The sequence below is a fragment of the Talpa occidentalis genome, unplaced genomic scaffold (genome assembly GCF_014898055.3).
Source record: "Talpa occidentalis isolate TD23 unplaced genomic scaffold, MPIMG_talOcc4v2.1 talOcc4.7, whole genome shotgun sequence".
In the NCBI taxonomy this organism is placed as follows: domain Eukaryota; kingdom Metazoa; phylum Chordata; class Mammalia; order Eulipotyphla; family Talpidae; genus Talpa; species Talpa occidentalis.
The window spans coordinates 6,055,860-6,074,953 of record NW_023605083.1 but is presented as its reverse complement, the minus strand read 5'-3'; the positions used below and the strand labels follow the sequence as shown (position 1 = coordinate 6,074,953).

Here is a 19,094-nt window from a genome sequence, read left to right as displayed (position 1 = left end):
CTTTTTGTCTAGATAAATGCCTGGGATAGGACTTCTGGGTCACTTAGTAAATTATGACTAACTTTTTAAGAAACTGCCAAATTATTTTTCAGAGTGGCTGTGCCTTTTGCCTTCCTCCCAGTGATGTGTGATGGTCTCACTGGTCCGCGTCTCAGCAGCACTGGCATCGCCTGTCCCTGCCTCTGGACACGCCTGTGGGTGTGAAGGGGCTGGTCACCGTGGCTTAAGTGTGCCCGGAGGCCCTTTCCTTAGTAGCCACTCAGGTTCCCATCTTCTCTTGCCAGATGTCCAGTCAGAGCTCCTGGGCCATGGCCGTGGACCTCGGGACTGGAGGGCCTGCCCTCCCAGGGCAGCAAGGTCACACAGTGTGTCCAGCGCACCCCTCCTCCTGCTGTGAAAGGGGATCCTGATCTTCCCCACTCAGGCTTTCCTTGAAGAAGAAAACTTACCTGGCCAGTTCTCTTTTTCTTCTCCTTTTTAATCAGGAAGATTGTCAAATATTCAGGAAAGTTGAGGCTCGTACAGTGAACTGTCAGCGAGTTGTCAGCTGTTAACATTTTGCCAAATTTGCATTAATCTCAACTTTTGTGTATTTTGCTGACCCACATGAAAATAAGTTGCAAACCCTACCTCTAAATCTCTCACACTGGCTGAGGAGAAGAGCCCTCTGCTCGCGTCCACACGTTTGCCACCTGAGGAAGCGGTCGTCGTCCTGCGAGCTCATCTAGCAGCCACATGCAGCTGCCCCCGCTGTCCCCAACGGTCATTGGTATTAATAGTTCTCTTGGTGGTTTTGGAGGAGGTAGGAGGGAAGGAAAAAGGCCCACAGGTAGAGCTGAGGAGGAGACTGTCAAACAGAAAGCTAGTGAAACAGTGGAAAGAGACAGCCACTGGGGGCCTGGAGCCTCTGGAGGGAGCTGACTCTGCCCCTGGGCCCAGGGCTGCGGTGGCTACGGAGCATCCCCATCAGGCCGGCACCGTTTGTTTTTGATTCATCTCCAGACGTCTTTCCCGGCGACCTTTGGACTAGACCTTGTTTTCTAGGATTGATTTTCTTAATGGGCACCGACCAATTCAGCACATCCCAGATTTAATTCATCTTTCCCCGCAGATCTGTGACACCACCTCTGTCCTCTCCTTGAGGCAGGTCACGCCATCCTCCAAGTGAGGGCCCTTCATCCTCAGTCTGTTCCCCCCAGCCCCTCCTCACTTCTGTGAAGTCTCTGGCCTCACTGTGTCTCCTCACTGGATGCTGCTGGGCTCCTGCCTGGATGGCCGCAGAGCCTCTGCCTTCTCTGCACCCCAGTGCATCCTTCCCACTCCGCTGGTCACACTCCTGCTGGAAACCCGCAGTGGCTGCAGCCTGCGATGTTCAGGACATGGCCAGGGCTCTACTGGTGGTGTGGGCGCCTTGGCATGAGAGCAGCTGCTTTGACCTTGGGGTGGTCTGGGGGTACCATCACGGGGTCTTGGGTGATGACAGGATGGTGGGGCCATGCAGGCAAAGGTGCTTGAGCCTCGTGTGCCTCAGTTTCTCACAATTAATATGGGCATAATAGTAGGACCTACCTGGGAACTCTGGTGAGAGCTAGAAGAATTAAATTTTCAGAACCCACGGCCCATGGCCCTGGCCCTTGTGGTCGGCGAAGTGATGTTTGCCCAGGGAGACAGAACAGGCTTCACCTGCCTTGACTTTGACACAGAGGTCGCAGTCTCTAATGCCTGTGAGGGTGAGGCACGTGCCCACGTGGTTGTCTGGGCCTTGAGGGGCCTAAAAGGCCCTTGTTCAGTCCCTGAGCAGCCTCTGCTCAGCAGTTGATGGCTGTCAGGCAGCATTGAGGGCCTTGCACTGTCAGCTCTTTCTATTTTCAAGAAAAGTCAGATTTTTTTTTCAAGAAAATCTGTGTGAAATTCTCCGGTAACTAAACATCGGTCCGACCCCAGCAGATGTCTGTGGGCTGTGCTTGGCCAGAAGGCCACCGACCTGCCGTCTGTCTTATAAGGCCTCCTGCCCAGTGCAACTTTCTTCCAGGGTGGGATTAAGTTGGTTTTGAAGGTGTGTTTTCATGAGCCCCTTTGCCTTGCAGGACTTCTCCAGACAGGTAATGCCACCGACAGAGGCTGCCCTGAAGCTCCCTGCAGCCTGGAGACTATGTACAAGAGGAATGGTCTGATGGCTAGCGTGTTGGTCACCTCTGCCACTCCACAGGTACGGAGCCTCGGGCTGGGCCATGGGGAGGGCCTGGCCTCCTTTCAGCTGACCCCAGCCCCGCTGGGTGGTGCAGAGCAGGACTGCAGGGCTCCATGAATACCACCATTCTTAGCTCTCCGAGGGCCCGGCCGCGCCAGGCGTGAGATTTGGGAGGCAGTCAGCCCTGAGGAGCAGTATGTCTCTGAAGTCGAGCTCTTCAAAGAAAAACAAATACCTGCCCTGCCCAGTCCAGTCGTAGCAAGTGCCACATTCCGTTTTGGTGGCAAGAAGGGATCAGACCTTTCCCAAGAAAAACTGCTGCTCATTATAAATAAGTCACACATTCCAGAATGAAGTCAGACAGAAGTGATTCCAGCTGGCCCTGTGTTCTTATTTACCTTGCTCAGCAGGAAATGGCCGTAAGGACTGGTGGTCTGAGAGTGGCCTGGGCTAGACCCCCCGCCCTGGGGGTTTGGGAGTTTGCTTTCCACGCTCAGTGGTGGAACACTGGCGTGCAGGAGGGGTGGGTGTCATCTGAGGCCGAGGTGCCACCTTGCTGGGCACGACAAGCTTGGCCCCTGTGGCCAATTGGCCAGGCAGCACTCAGCGCCCTGGGCACACGAGGCCCCCGGGGCAGGACTTCTGAGATGACCAGCTGGAAATTCACAGGACTGACTTCGTGCAGACCTTTAAAAAGTCATAAAAATGTCTCCTTTTGATTTCTGGTCCTGAAAGCAAACTTGTGGGTGCCATTTAACTTCCCTGATGCCACCACATAGGTTTCAATAAAGTCGAATCATCAGCTATATCACTGCCAATCCATGTATTTGGGGCAACTTCTGATTGATCCAGGCCCCTCACATGTGTGCATACATGCGGGGCAGATGCAGTGGGGTGTGTTATAGGAAAGTTCCATAAAACCTGGAATCCCAGAAGGGGCTCTGGAGGAGTCAGACTTAGGTTTCCACTTATAATTCACACTCCGTCTGGAGTCCTTTCTGGTCTCTTTCTGTGTGTGTGTGTGTGTGTGTGTGTGTGTACACCTATGTGTGCATGTGCATACATGTGCATACACAGTGTATGTGATGTATATGCACGTGTAAGCCTGTTCACACATGCGTGTGTCCAGAACAGGTGAGTACTCAATAAATACTTGTTGAGTAAATGAAATACTCAACATGTCCATGATTTGCTGCTTGCTGTACACCACGCTCTGAGTCCCACTTAATCCTTACAATCCCCCCATCAGGGCTCTCCTTGGCTTCCCCTCAGTAAACAGATGAGAAAACAAGGATGGAGGGGTGAGAGGTGGGGGGAATCACAGCCAGCCCAAGACCCTTGAGCCGGGGCTCCTAACTGTGCTGACCGCATGTCCTGGGAGGCAGCTCTGACCTCTGCTTCACCAGCCTCCTGGGGGCTGTATAGAGGTGCAGGGTGATTGGGGGTGATCGTCTGCCCAGGGTCTGTGTTTGAGACTGAGGGCCGGAGTAGAGTGCCAGCTCTGAAACATTCAGGATTCAGCTTTATTGCTTCTCAAAAGCAGATTCTTCTTAGGGGAGAGCGACCCACGGATCTTTTAAATAGGCAGCCTGAGCCCACCTGGGCACCGTGAGTCAGCATCTCCCAGGAGAGGGGCTCTGCCAGTGACTTTATTAGCTGTATCTTTATATCACCCACATGCACCCCTGGGGAGCAGGCTTTCCCAGCACCATTTCACAGATGATAACTGCGAGTCAGCAAAATGAAGTCACCGCCAAGGCCAGGGAGCAGCATGGGGAGCTGGCATTGCAAGCGCTTGCTGACATCAGCGCCTTAGCCACCATGATGTGCCGCTTCTGAAGAGCATCTTCAAGCCTTTGGTAAAACAGGCTCGTCTGTAAACCCTGCAGATGACACAGGCCTATTGAAATCTGCAGGCTTAAGTTTCTACTCCTCCTTTTAACCTCACATTTTCAGTTGTTGACTGTTGGTTTCCCTCACTGGACTAAAAACACTCAGTTTCCAGTAAGATTGCAAAGTTTTTCCAGATATAGCCCTTTTGGAAAGAGTGAAATAAAGAGGAATTAATAAAAGCATATTCTCTCAATCCTGGTCCAAGATGTTGAGGTTAATGGAAACCACAAAATCCCTCTTCATGGGTTGAGACGAATAAAACCGTTTATGAACGGGGTACACTTTTTGGGTGGTAATCGCGATTGGTTCCCTGAGGTAGAATTTGCTGAAATTAAATGAAATTGAACAGAAGGTATGTTCAGCATTCTGGGACCCCTGCAGTGTTGGGTTTCTCTCAACTGGCCACATTTGAGGAGTTTTAACTTGTGTTTTTATGGGAGACCCTTGCTTTCCATGCAGAACTCACGCGGTTCTTCTTAACAAGGACCCTACTAAATATAGCTTTGATGCCAGTCTCCACAGCCAGTTGGTTACCTCTCACCTCATCAACCAACAGGCTTTGAATTCCAAGTGGCCATACATGAAATAAGTCTTGAGAGCCAGTTTAACATTTTGGGTAATAATTTCCTGCAATGACTTCAAGTAGAGAGGGGAAAAAAAAGGGTGAAACCAGGTAATGTTTAAAAGACAGAACAGATGATCTCCTTTGGCCTCCAAGGCTGCGAGGGCCTGTTCTCTCTGAGGGCAGAGTGGACTGTATCTTTCCCCTCCACCATCACCCACTTCTCACGGCCCCCACGTCTCACGGCCCCCACCCCGCCGCCCCCCTCTGGACACAGTTGGGGCCTAGGGATGCAGATACACATTCTGGGTTCAGATGGACACAAAATTATGCTGACTTTTCAGTTTCCTAGCTGAGCTCTTTGGGGGGCGGAGCACTGCCCCCCCCTTCCTTATCTGTAACATGGGTATATAAATCGAGTGTGCTCACAGAGCTTGTTACAAAGTGCTCGCTGCAAGCCCGGAGTGGGGTATAGGAGGAAACAGCTCTTGCATCAACAGTCTGGGGGCCAGTGACTCGAGTCAGCCAGACTGCTCAGGGCCGCCATCCCCCCTCTTCCCCACAGGGCAGCAGCAGCTCAGACTCTCTGGAGGGCCAGAGCTGCGACTATGCCAGTAAGAGCTACGACGCTGTTGTCTTCGATGTCTTGAAAGTGACTCCTGAGGAATTTGCTGTAAGTAACAGGCCTAGAGTGGGTGGCTGGGCAGCTTGACAGGTGCTGAGCTGGGGGGGTCCCGCTCAGGCTGGAAACAGCCCACGTGTCCCACAAGCGGGGACTGTTGACTAAAGTGTCCTTGTGAGATGCCGCGCAGCATTAGAGGAGGCTGTCAGTCTAGGACCGACCACTCGGAAGGCTGCACAGCGCCCGTGAGTGACGGCTGCATGGAGCAGGGCGCGCCCAGTTCACAAAGAGTGGTGCCATCTTACATCATCCAACACACTCGTATCTACAACCTGCATGAGGAAAGGTCTGGGTGTGGTGTTTACATAGTCGGATATACCTGCACGTACAGCCAAACGTCATTACTGTAGCTTCTGTTTTTAAGATTTGAGGTGTCGATAACTGGAATTTAATTGTTCTTCTCCTTTTAACATTTTTATATGATACTGTTATTTGGACGGTTTTTGTAATGATAAATGTTTAAAGATTGTGTTTCCTCCCCCAGTATGTTGCTGCTGGCCCAACGGAGGGGCTGTTCCTGGGCATGGCAGAGTTGGCTCCTGGTTTTGCCATGACTTGGTTTCTTCATTTTGCAGTTTGAGGGATAAAGGAGATGTTGGCTCTGGGGAGACCTTGAGCCCGATTCCAAGATCGTCCATGCTGTCTCTCTGCAGACTGGGCAGTGTTTCCTGCCTCATCCTCGTCTGCCCCATTCCTTGCGGTAGAGGCGGGGTGCCCTTCTGGTGCAGGGGGAGCCCACCGGCCCTGGCTCATTGCTCTGCCGTCATTGACTCCCGCCTTTTCTTGGTGCTGGCTGTGCTGAGCCTGGCATGTGGTCCTGTTAAAATTGGTGAAACTCTCTAGCGGCTTGTTCATACTAGAGTGAGACCCAGGGTTCCTCCAGGAGAAGCTCCCCCGGGGTCTGGCCAGCCACCTCTCCTGCCCCGCTCCCATCTCCCCGGCATGCACTGCCTCTTTCTTCTCCAGACTCACCAAGGCTGCCCCTGCCTCAGGGCCCTGAGCCTGTTCTTCAGTCCCAGAGCGTGGCTCTGTGGTCTGCTCCGGGTCTGCTCAGCTGCCAGCCCTTGCAGAGGACGCCTGGGCTTATGTGGCACCTCCCCATGGCCCTCTCTCCCCGTCCTGCTCCATTTTCTTCATATCCCTCTTCGCTGCCCAGCATTGCATTAGCATGGTATGGCTTCTCCCCTGGAATGAAAACTCCCCAAATACAGCCACTGACTTGTTCGTTGCTCTTCCCCCAGTGCCCAGAAAGGTGCCTGCCTGTAGTAGGTGCCAGTAAGCACATGTTGACAGAGAATTCAGTCCTCAGAACCACCTGATGAAACAGATTACTAGCTCCTGATTTTCTAATAAAGAAAAGAAGGATCTTAGTTTTTCTTAACTGGATCATGTAGCCAGATATGGGCAGAGCCAGGTGTGAGACCTGTACCTCCTCATTACACACCTAATGCCGGATGCTAGTGATAAAAGCAGCTCTTGTTTCAAAACCCCTTCTATGTCTAGGTCTTATGCTAAATGTTTTACATTCATTATCTAATTTACTTTACACAACAACCTAATAATTTAGGTATAATTTTTAGTTTACAGAAGAGCAGGTGAGCCTTTAGAAAGGAAAGTCACCTCTGCACACAGATAGCACGTGCGCTCACTGGGATTTCAGAGCAGGGCTGTGCGACACTCGAGACCAGTGCTCTCCACTAGAAATAGAACCCAAACCATATCTGTGGTCTCACATTTTCTAGTAGCCACATTAAAAAAAATAAAGAGGTGAAATTACTTTTAATAAAATATTTAGCTTAGCATACCCAAAACATTGTCATTTCAACATGGAAGCAACATAAAATCATTGAGATCCTTTGTATTCTTTTCTCACACTTTTCCTTCAAAGCTCAGTGTGCATCTCACGCCTGCAGGGCCAGCAGCTTCCGATGCGCGGGGGCTGCCTGAGGCCGGAGCCGGAGCCACTGTGGCAGGCAGGGAGGTTCAGGGCGTGCTGCTGGGAGCCTGGGGCTGGGCTGCTTCTCCTCCAGAGACTTCTCAGGCCTTGTGGCCTGGTGGTCTCACTTCCTTATTCAGCTGCATTTGTTTGCTTGTTGTATTTTTAAGAGTGGCTGTCTGGCTTCATGAAGGGACTAAAGCGATAATGAGCGGCCACGCGGGGTGGCTGCTCCAGGGGCACCACTGTCCAGCAGGAATCCCTGGTGAGGCTGTGGGGCTGCTTTCCTAGCCCCAGCCCTCCAGTGTTGCTCAGCCTGGCCCAGGCCAATTTTCAGAGGCTGGGAGGTCTGTAGGGAAGGATGGCTAGTAGCTGGGGGTCGGCGCTAATGCTTGGCTGCCCCGCCAAAGTCGGCATGTCTTTAGCTTAGATGTGAAGCCAGTTCTCCTAGAAGTGCTGGTCTTTGGGGAAGCATTGAGCTGCAGGTGTTGGAGCTGAACCAGACCACCTAGTATCTTAGTTTTCTGCTTGGTGCTATGAAAGAAATAAGATAGACACACAAGTCCATGAGAAACATCACTTAAGTGATTCTGGGAAGACAGCATAATAGTTTGCTCTCTCTGAAGCCTCACACGGAAACACCCAGAACAAGTAGACAGCAAACCTTGGAACCTATGATGATCTTTACAGAAGAGGACAGGTTATCTTTACAGAGGACAGGTTATCTCTTCAAACCCATAGTGCCCGAGGCAGGGGAGGCCCCACCGAGCACAGGAAGACCCGAAGAGTACGAGCACCTCCAGAGGAGAAAACAGAAGTGAGTACTGGGGCAGCTGACAGACTTGAGAGAAGGAGATGCGCCCGTTGCCAGCAGGTGTCTCTGGCGGTCAGCAGCTCAGTGTGACAACAGCAGTTGAACTGGAAGAACCATGATTCCCCCACCCAAGCCATGCTTGAGTGGAGAGACCTGCGACCCGCCCCGGGATCTCCTGAACCCAGGACAAGCCTCCCTACCAAAGGGTTCAGTGCGGGGTGGGCTCGGGAGTGACGTGGTCAGGGTCGGGAGCGACACGGCTGAGGAAGAAGGAGGTCTGCATCAAGGTCTGTGCAGGTGTGGAATCTCCAAAGGCTTCTGTGGTTCAGATGATGTGGTACAGAGGAGAGCTGCAGGGATGACGAAGCTGCTCCGGGCCACATTTCCCTCTCGAGGTTCAGGAAAACCAGTTTCACATAAAGCCAGCAACAGGCAGTTATTGATGTCAAATATTCCTAGGTTAGAAGTGTAAGCTAGAGACTCCCTAGAGACAGTGGAAGCCTGTCAGAAAGTCGAGCCACAAAACTGATGAAAACTATAGTTCTCCGTTTTAAAATGAGCTAAGTGACATTAAAATGTGCTCACGCCGCAAGACATGCGCCACATAAATCGGAAGTAGAAAAATCCCAGAAATGAGGACTCCACTGGAGAACAGGCTTCAGACAATGACAATGATGAGGGAAACATCACTGTGGAGCCCAGTGGAGAGCGGCGCCCCGTCGCTGCGGCAGTTAAGACTCCATAAGGAACTGGAGCGAGCACCGCGTGTGGTGGCCGCAGGGCCGTGGCCGTGTGGCAGAGCATGACGGTGGCAACAAACCTTCAAAAGCCTTCAAAATGGAGGCAAAACAGAAAACATATACAAACGTCTCGTTGCTTCTCTCAGTAATAATTTGGGCGGTGGTAGCACTAGTGTTGTTATTCTGAGACTGTTGCGTGTAACGTAGCATTCGGTAAATGAGTGATTACAGGGTACGGTAGTCCTGGTGTATCTTGTGTATCTCTCAGGATTTGCCATCTTCACCATTTTTAAGTGAGCGCTTTAGTCGTGTTAAGCACATCCACTCAGGTGCACACCCAGTCTCCAGACTGTCCTCACCTTGTCAACCTGAAACTCCGCAGCCCATGAAACAGCTGTCCCTCCCGCAGCAGCACCCCCTTCCTGTCTCCAGGAATGTCACCCCTTTTCTCATCTCACAGAGGCGAAACCATGCAGTGTTCGTCTTTTTGTGACTGGCTTGCTTTACTTAGCGCTGTGCCCCCCAGTGCTCCCCTGTCTCGGCCTGTGTCAGGACTTCCTTCCTTTCAAGGCTGAAGAATGCTCCCTAGAGTGGATGGACCACATTCTACTTTTCTCTTTATTTGTTGAGTGGGGTGGCTATTTGGGGCCTGGCAGACCCTTAGGACTTCGTCAGCCACAGCTGAGGGGACAGGGGAGAAGCGCTATCTCCAGCATAAGCAAAACCAAACGTTTTGTTTTGACTAAGTAGCCTTCCTTTGGTCACATGGCCCCACCTCTGCCTTGGGGTCACGCAGTAAAATGCTCTTGTAGGTCTGTTTAGGCTGAAGGCTTCATCTCTACAGGAACATTTTGTAGTGTGTGGAGACTGGCCAGTGACTGGATTTTAGGGGCCCCTCGGCGAGGAGGAAGGAGCAGATGAAAGAAGGGGTCGGGGTAAAGGATGCATTACCAGGTGATGAGCTTAACTGGATATCCTGTGTGAAGACTTTATTTCCGAAGGCGAGGAGACGTCATTAGCAGACGTGCTGCAGGCACTGCTGCCACTCCAGCCCGTGCTCCCCACACTCCATCTTCGCTGCTTTGGAAACGGGAGAAACTCTGTCCTGACCCTTCCGCTGCAGAACCTGGGCACCTCCCGTGGAGGGCAGAGGAGGGTCTCCAGGACTGAGAGCCGGCTGTGACAAGGGACAGGCCCGACGGACACCCACACCCACACCCCATTTTGGCAAAGCTGCCTGCCTGGGAGCGCCCACACTTCCCCCTTCCGGGATGGATGCTCAGCAGCAGCCTCTCTCGCACCGAGTCTAGTACAGTGTCGTGACTTGACCTCAGTGGCGAGAGGTTCTTGGTCTGGACGCTGCTCTCTGGTCAGCTGAGTGACGGAAAAGGGAGAGACGCTCCTGAAAGCCTCAGATTGTGAGTTTGGAACCAGCCGTCCAGTTTCAGTTTGGGAATCGCTGCTGTTTGTTTTGAGTTAAACACCCAAACACTTTTTCTAACTTTTAGCCTGTGCAAGGGTCAGAATGTTCACAACTTGGGCCAAAAAAATATGAAATCTAAAGTCACCGCTTTAACAAATCTTTTGGGAACTCAGTAGCAAGCCCTAGCATGGATGGCAGGGCGGACAGGAAGCGCTTCCACTTTCACATTAGCAGACTTCTGGTTCTTCTCCTGCCTGGCCTTGCAAATATCCTGCCTGTGCTCCTGGATGGGGAGTTAACTTGAGCTGCAGGAGAGATGTCCAAGGCCCACTGAGCTCTCAGCTCAGATCTCCTGTTTTCACAAGGCCTTTCTGTTCCCCAGGTTGGCAGAATCAGTCCAAATGTGAGGAGCACTTGGCTCACAATCTCCATGGGTCTGGCAGAAGAGGTGCCAGTCTGTCGGTGCCTCTGCCCAGAAGTCGCTCTGCTTGGTAGCTCTAGGCCAGGCCCACCGGCCTTCGGACTTAGTAGCCACTCAACACCCAGATTATGAGACAGACTTACATTGTGCTGACGTCAGTGCCCCTGTGGGTGGAACCGGAGGTAGTAGAGCCTGGATTCCCATGCTGCTCTATTTCTGATGCCACCGTCTGCCAAGCTCCGCCAAAGACTCCTCTGTGCCTACAAAGAGCACCAGCCCCTTGGAGGAGACAGAGGCTGTCCGCCGAAGCCACCACTCACTTCCCTTTGCTGCTTTGGCCTTGTCCTATGTTTCTCGGGAATCCAGTAGCCTTGGGCCAGCTTTAAATTGTGCCAAGAGGTGACCGACCACCGTTCTGCATCCAAGCCCCCGATTGTGGTCACAGTTGCTATACCATGACATACCATGTGTTGCCATTTTTCTCCAGTGGCTTTGTGACATGAGACTTTTTTTAAAGTTGATATTTGCTGGCCCAATGTCAGAGCATCCTTTAAGTATTCTCTGGAGGAACATTGAAACATGGACTTTCGAATAATTATGGTTCCTTATTTCCTAGCTTGTGTGGCAGTCAGGACATGAGCCCTTGTATGTGACTTCTCTTGTGCTGAAACACACACAGATAAATGCCTGTGTGTGGGGGTGTGTGTGTAAATATTGATAGAGTGCATCTGCCAGGTACCAGGTACTCTGTACTTCTCATCTTGAATTTTCACAAAGACCCTTTAAGGTGGGAAGTATTCTCACCATTTCCTAGATGCGGCACCCAAGACTGGGAGAGGTTAGGTCACGTGTCAAAGACAATGTTGCTGTTAAGCCACTGTGTCCAGAAGCCCGATGCCTTAAGGATTCCAGTGCCCACGTGTGCCCCACTCGCCACGTTCTTCCAGGTGACCTGTGTCCAGGTGACGGCGCCTTCTCACGCGGCGGCCACACAAAAGGCCCTCAGCTCTCCTTGCTCCGGCCTGCTGCAGAGGGTCGGTTAACTGACACCGGGCAGGCCAGGTGGAGGCGGCTGGGTCATGTGCCGTCAGCTCTGGCCTGGTCTGCCAATCTGCCAGCGCTGATGCTTCTCCTACTGTCGCCAAATGCACTTTTTAACAACGGGAGCAGCCTTTTCCTCTGTATTTTTCTCTAGTAAAACATTGGCGCGTCTCAAGTTCGCTGTGGTGAAGGAGCAGTGCCTTTCAGTTCCAACCTTTCAAAAACAATAAAAACGTCATGGCCATTTGCTATAAAAGTTTCCAAATGCGTGCTCTCCACGTCTGTACTTATCTCGCTGTGGGCTGGCCGTGTAAGCAGTTGGTGGGCCACCGCTGGCCTGGGGATGCAGCGTGAATAGTCCTCCACCGTGTAATTTAGAGGAGGCACAGACTTCAGGAGAAAATACACAATCTCTATAAGCCACAACTAAAAGAAATTTAAATTTAGAGTAATAGATAGTTTAGCATTCTAATTTTTTATGTTGTGTTTAAACCTTTTTAAAATGACAAAAGTAATTCATGCTTGACATAAACACTCAAATAGTATAAAAATACCCCTACTGAGAGGGGTCCCCTCGTTCCCAGGACCACCTCCCAGACGGCGATCGCCAATTCTTAAATTGGAGGTTCACCTTATACCCAAGAAGGAAAGATGTGGATCAGGATTTACGAGAGGCATTTTCGAAAGCGAACCAATTTTCTACTCTATTCTATCTTGATTTTTATTTCCGGGGGGAAATACAGCTTTAAAGAATGTGTTGTTACTCTGTCCGGCTTGTGCACCTTCTAACCCCGCTTCTCCTCTGTTGCAGAGCCAGATCACGCTCATGGACATACCCGTGTTTAAAGCCATCCAGCCGGAGGTCTGTACCTTGTCCTTTACCCTCTCCCTCTGAGGCCGAGGCTGGGAAGAGTGTCTGCTCAGCCACTGCCAGCGTTTCTCTCTTGAAGTCTATAAACACGCATTACTGATTTACACGCCCATTAAGGAGAGCACGCAGGGCCTTTCCCTTCTCCACGTGCTCGTGCGCGGAGCCAGCTGTTGGTTCATCAGAGAACGTCACGGCGCCTGGCCCACGCTGGCAGGGCCGGGGTCCGGGGGCAGCCCAGCCTCCAGGCCTGAGCCAGGCCCTGCACACTTGCGCCTCCCCCGGGGTCCTCCTGTGATAATGCTCACTGGCAAGAAGAGGGGTGAAGGAAGGTTTTCCCAGAGAGCTCGCTCTTTGTTGACCCCAGGTGCTGGGGGCTGCCTACCTTCCGACTTTGGAAGCCAGTTGCCACAGCAAAGCACATATTTACATTGAAATGCACGGCATAGTCAAGAAAGAGAAAAGTTGATTTTGGGCTTTAAAGAAAAATTTCCTGGAAATGTTTAGTAACTCGTTGATAATGAGGTTTCACGGTTGTTTCGGTCAAGGTTGTTTTTTTGTTAGGAAGTAAGAGAAATCCATTTTCAAAGGGGCTGAACAGGCAGAAGAGGGATTAATTTTGAGGATAAAGGGGCACTTCACAGAATCTCTGGGCAGGGGGTTCAGGGCCGGGACACTCGCCTCTGCTTTTCTCTCCCCCTCTCTCTGCCTCCTTGCCTGTCTGCCTGTGTGGTCCAACCGCTGATCCCCATTTAAGCCACTGTTCTGGATGGAGACCAGCAACCCGTCCTTCAGCCCAGCATGTCACGTGTCCCGCCCTGGTCCAGGCATCTGAGGCCAGGAGCGTGTGGCTGGGGGACCATGCACAGCTGAGGGGACCAGCCCTGTGAGTGGGGTGCAGAGAAGAGGGGTGGAGGTTGGGAGGTATGTCAAACGGTGTCTGCTCTCACCATGATGTGAATTCTGGAGTGCTTTTAACCTAATGCCCTCCCTTACAGTATCGTCGCTGTTGACACTTTGAATAAAACAACCTATTTTTTATAGAAAGCCAGACAATATCCAGGCCTTCCGAGAGCTGGAATAGAACCTTCAGCTAAGTAGGAGAAATCTGGTATTGGTAGCTGTGCCCAGGACTTGTGTGAAGATGTGGTGAGATTTATTTACATCAGCGTTGTGAGTGTGATGGTGTATGCGCGTGTGTGGATGCGTTGGGTTTACTGTTTTGAGGAGCAGTACTTTGCTTTTTTTTTTTTTTAAGATTTATTTATTTTAAAAAATTTATTTATTTATTTTATACGAGAACTGGGGTACAAGTCAGAAGCACGGGAGGGTGAGAGAATTCACCAGAGTCAGAGCAGGGAGCAGAACAGGCAGGTGGAGTGAAGACACTGCTGAGGGGAACAGCGGGCGAGGCAAGAGAGGTCTGCTGTACCATGTGGGATTCTCCCTTGTGGCAGGGAATTGAACCGGCGCTGCAGAGGCTGTGGACAGCTTCACAGCGTGGTGCTCAACCACTGCGCCACCAGGGGGGCCCCACTTTGCTTTTTTGAATTGGCTCCCTTGCACTCTGTTCTCTTCCAATGTGGAATACCCATTCTTCCTCATTTTAAAAAAGAAACTCACTACCTCTTGGAGCCTCTCAGGGGAGTAGTTGTGTGATTGTTGCCTTTAGTTCTCAGCTGATGCTGTTTCTGAGCGTGCCCCTGGCTTAGCTTTGACCAGGAGCAGTTTGGGTATTTGCATCTTTATCCTCCGTCTGAACCTGAAGCTGTGTGTGCCTGGGGCACTGGGATGCTGACCCAGCCTGATGGTGGGTTGGGCAGGAGGAGGTCTGCGGGGCACAGCCAGGCACAGGCTGACTCTCCCGGGGCACTAAGTCTGGGGGTGTCCCTCCACTGCATGGCTGCTTTCAGGCAGTGACAGGATGTCAAGTGGAGGTGCTTTGCTTTCAGGATCCTGCTTGGAGTGGTGCTCCTCCACCCTGGCTGCACATCAGAACTGCCTGGGCAGGGGCTGCCCAGATTTTACCCTAGACCATTGCATCTGAGTCACTGGTTTGGGGTCTAGGATCAGTCTAATCCGCTTTGTCAAAATGTATCAGGTGATTCTGAAGCAGGGTGAGGAGTCAAAGCTAATTGTTTCCAGGAGTCTGGAGAACCCCCTAAATACAGCCTGTGAGTCCTCTCTAGTCCTGTCAGATCCTCTACAATGGGGGCATTGGTGCTGGCTGGAGTCGGATATGGATTTGAACTTCTGGGGTCTCCCTGGAAGGCATCAGTCCCTTCTACTAATTGGTCATTTTTCTAGCCCTTTCTCAAATCTCATTCTCCCTCTTGGGTCTGATGTGTTGGCTGTGTGCTTGTTAATGAAGGCGCTGGGGCAAGTAGATGGATGGAGAGAAGCCTTCGAGGGCTCTGAGTCCTGCCTCGGGACATCATAAAGACTCTGAGCAGGCAATGAGGAGTTAGAGTGACCCCTGGAGCTTTTGCATGTTATTAGGGGTGATCCTGGAAGAACAATGTTCCAGGTAGCGGGATTAACATGCATAGAGGGGATGGCCAAGGAGACTTGCCCTGACATTAGATGGGAAAGATTTGAACACAAAGCTTCTGCTGCCTTCACAGCCATCAGAGTCCTCGGATCTGGGGCCCTGCAGTGGGCTGCTCACCGTGCCCACTCAGACCTTTGCCTGTGTGTCCTTGCTATGTCACCAGCACCCCCACTCCCCCCAGAGCTTGCCTTGAACACCCACTGGCTCCCTGCCCAGGCAAGGGCTTGGAAATGGATGCAGGTTGTGGTTATAGCCTGAGCTGTCCCCATTTTCCTGGGCACTTACTGTGTACAGATTCAAGACAGGGTTCTTAAATTCGGGAACTCACTTAATCCTTGCAGTTACCTTATGACACACCTCCTGATATTATCTCTATTTATATATGAGAAAACTGAAGGTCAGATATATTAAGTACCAGCACTTGCTCTTTGGTCACTGAATTAGTCCTCTGTGTGTAACAATTTACCCTAAAACTTAGCAGCTTAAAACAATAAACATGGTCTCCATAATTTCTGTGGTGAAGAACCCAGAAATGCTTACCTGGGTTGTCTTGGCCGAGGGTCTCTCTGGAGGTTGCCCTCGTGTTGTTGGCTGGCAGGGGCTGGAAGACCTGTGTCCAAGGTGCCAACACACTGTGCCTTGGCAGTTAGTACTTGGCCTGGTGACCTGGGCTGAGGTGACAGAAGCAGGAGGGGGCAAGAGGTGTGACCAGCTTCTGGCCGCCCTCTTGATGTGCCGGTAGCTCTTGCTCATTTACCCCTAGTCCCAAAATGAGGCTATGATGGATGACCTCAGCCTCACCCAAAGGCTGAGTTCCAGCCTGACCTGGTTCAGCCCCATAAGCCCCCAGGGATCAGTGGGACTGTGGTCACTGTTACAGGCCAGTGAGCAAGCTCATTGTGGTGAGCCTGAGACTGAGGGCTCTTGTTACACCACATCATCTTGTAGAAACCTAATATAATATCATCCTTTCTGATCCACATCTAATGTTACAGCGTTGTTAACTCCTTGAATTATGTATATATATTTTTAGTTTTGGTGTCCAACAACATGAAATACTTAATTTTTTGCATCAGCCTATTAAAATTTTGAATAGCATCAGCATTACTACAGCAGACTGCTGGCCAAAGTTGAACATTTCTTTGCAGTTGTTTGTTTTCAGTTCCTTTTCTTATATTCAGTCCCAACCACTCATGCACCAGGTGGGCCTCCCTCCTAGGCTGGCCCCCAAAGTCTTTGGAAGCACCAGGCCAAAAAAGAGAGGGCTTCACTCACTTGCTTCTGGAGGTCTGCCTCCTGAGGCTCCGGAGTCACCCCAGTGCCTGGGACATATTCCACACTCACTAGCTGTTGACTGAGTGCAGAAGGAACGATGCTGAAGAGAGGGGAGGTGCCAGGCGGAGCGTTCTCCATGTGGGGTGCATGGCTGAGAGAGGCTTTCCGACAGAGGGGACATTGTACCAGGGTGCCCGGGCGTGGCGTAGCCGCTTCCCACAGTGCCAGGTTTTGCCTGGTGAGCTCAGCCTTTTGAAGATTGGCATTTTCAAATGCCAAATGTTATCTGTCGCTGGTCATGACTTCTGCTCATTGCTGCGAGGGGGACAGACCTCAAGAACATGGTCTCAGGGTGTCAACGAAGCTAGACAGAAGCGATAAGGATTGGCAGAGAGCAAGGAGAATGGAAGTGAGCATGTATGGGACCATAGCTGCCCCATTGCCAGTGACTGTGACATGGGACCAGTTTTATCAACAGTTGGCGAGTCGATGCAGAAACAGCTTTGCGGCCTAAAGCTCACAGCTGTGTGCAACTTACAAGCCGCAGCCTAACCCCTTGCCACTGTGGCCATTGGACGGCAAGGACTGGGTGGATTCCTGGCGGCAGGACAGCCCAGGGCATGGCTGCATGGCAGAGGAGTTCTGCCGGGGGCAACACTTACAGGAGGGCACTCTGTCCCCACCGGCTTCCTACCCGGTCTGTCCCTGTGTGTCTCCCAGCCCATGGCATTGAAGGCCCACTGGTTCCTCAGAGGCCAGGTTAACTGTTTTTGTTGTTGGTGTCCAGGTGGAGCAGCATCAAGGGGGGCTGCTGTCTGTAGAATATGCTGAAATGAGCTGAGCTGCCCTGCCCAGTAACCCCGCAGTGCGAGTGGCAGAGTGCGGGGCCGGCCTGACCACACAGGCCATGTCCCACCTTCACTCTCCCTAGCCCTGACTTTTTCTGTTACCCCTTCTCTTTATGCTTTAATTTCCTCACATGTAAACTGTGGGAAATCAGAGTTTTTACTGTGGCTGGACGTGCTAAGTTCCCACTAACTGTGGCTGTTATTTCTCACCTGTGCCTAGTTCGAGCGGCCTCTGTGCCTCAGAGATAGGACATTCCACAAAGCCTGCATGACAGCCAGCGGCCACAAGGAGGCCCACAGTGGGAAGGGCTCTGCACTGGGGCCTTCAGACCTGGGTTCACATCCATGTCTCTGGAGGTAGGCGGGCTGAGGTCCAGATGAAGACATAACCATGGTGTCTTGGGGGCTCAGTGGACCCCAAGTGGGGAGACAGCCAGATGGGCTTACAGGAGTGGAAGGGTCCCTCCCCCAGGACGGTTTCCTTTTGGGCCATGTGACACGTTGCAGTTCAGGGGAGGTACTGCTTGTGGCTTCAGGAACTTGGCCCTCTGGCCTTTTGTCTGGATGCTGACCGCCTGCTCTGAAGAAGCGGGCATTCCAGAAAGCCGAGGTCAGTGCTGGATGTCGGACAAACCCTGTGTGTCTTTGCTGCTCCTTGGAATCCCAGTGTTTGGCTCTGGGAGAAGGGAATTGTGTTGCCAGTAAGCAGTTATTTGTAAAGAGGAGATTGGTTTCACTGACATCATAAAACCTCATCGGGTCACTCGCTGGGCAGTTTTCTCAGACCATTTCCCTTCCCAGGCTGGCCTAGCCTTGCCCCTGTCCTCACCTCTCCCACCTCAAACACTGCTCCAAGCTGCTCTTTGCAGTCAGAGTCTGAATGTGGCCCTGCCCTGCCCTGCTTGGAGCCCTCCGAGGCACCCACTGCCCCTCGGGTGCAGACCTGGCTCCTTTACCGGCCTGCCAGGCCCTGTGCAGTGGACCAGCAGCGCCCCACAGCCCTAGCCCGGCCCAAAGCGCCATGCTGCCCGGGAGCACTGTGCCAGGCGCGCGGGAGCACTGTGCCAGGTGCCCTGCCGCCCTGCCCGCAGGGAATGCACTTCTCTTGCTCCTCATAGGTGACTCCTCCCCTCACCCCCAGGGGGTGCAGTGAGCAGATCGCAGGAAAGTGCAGGATCCCCTCATGGTCCCCCTCACCCCACCATGTCCTGCCTTTTTTGTAGAGCGCTTTTCACCATGTGCCAGATACCATGACTGAAAGTGTAATTGTTTCAACTCTGTCTCCCTCCTGGATTACACACTCATGAACACAGGGATCGCCTGGAACAGCTTAGCCTGCACCCCGTGACCTAGTGCGTGACCTAGTGCGGTGCCTGACGGTATTTATTATACACTTAGGATACATTTAGTGGTGATGATGCTAAGACCCGGTTGACTTCTCTTGACCTCTGTATTGCCTCCCTTTGTTCAAAGAACTGAAGTTGGTATTAGGGGGTGCCCTCTACTTGGGGCTATGGCGGGAAAGGACAGGCCAGTGTCAGGCTCCTCAGCATGCTGGCCCGTTCGCACCGGAAGCCGAACAGCTGCCTCTTGTCCCCCACGGCTCCCAGTCTGCGTTTGTTCTTTGCTGCCTGTTTCCTAGTAACTGCTCTGTCCGCCGCAGGATTGCCCGTCTCGGTGGCGACTGAGTGGAGGAGGCCTCCCGGCCCGTTCATGATGGAGACAAAGGGAGACTGGAGTCCCTCTTTGCACCCCAGAAAGCCCTGCCTGAAGGCGGGACAGCGGGGGGTGGGGGGGGGGAGACCCCGGCCAGCGCACGTTTGATCCAGGGAAGCTAACACTTGCAACT

The 19,094-nt window shown here is 52.2% G+C and overlaps 1 protein-coding gene across 4 annotated transcripts in view; it reads left to right on the top strand.

Annotated features, from left to right (window-relative positions):
* RALGPS1 (Ral GEF with PH domain and SH3 binding motif 1) overlaps window positions 1–19,094 on the top strand; it is a 226,031-nt gene that overhangs the window by 34,998 nt on the left and 171,939 nt on the right. For all 4 annotated transcript variants that reach the window (XM_037493464.2, XM_037493463.2, XM_037493467.2 and 1 more), the window contains exons 2-4: window positions 2,088–2,209; window positions 5,212–5,319; window positions 12,515–12,565. In XM_037493464.2, the coding sequence (XP_037349361.1) occupies window positions 2,153–2,209; window positions 5,212–5,319; window positions 12,515–12,565 (216 nt within the window). In that variant the 5' untranslated portion in view covers window positions 2,088–2,152. The remainder of the gene's footprint in view (window positions 1–2,087; window positions 2,210–5,211; window positions 5,320–12,514; window positions 12,566–19,094) is intronic.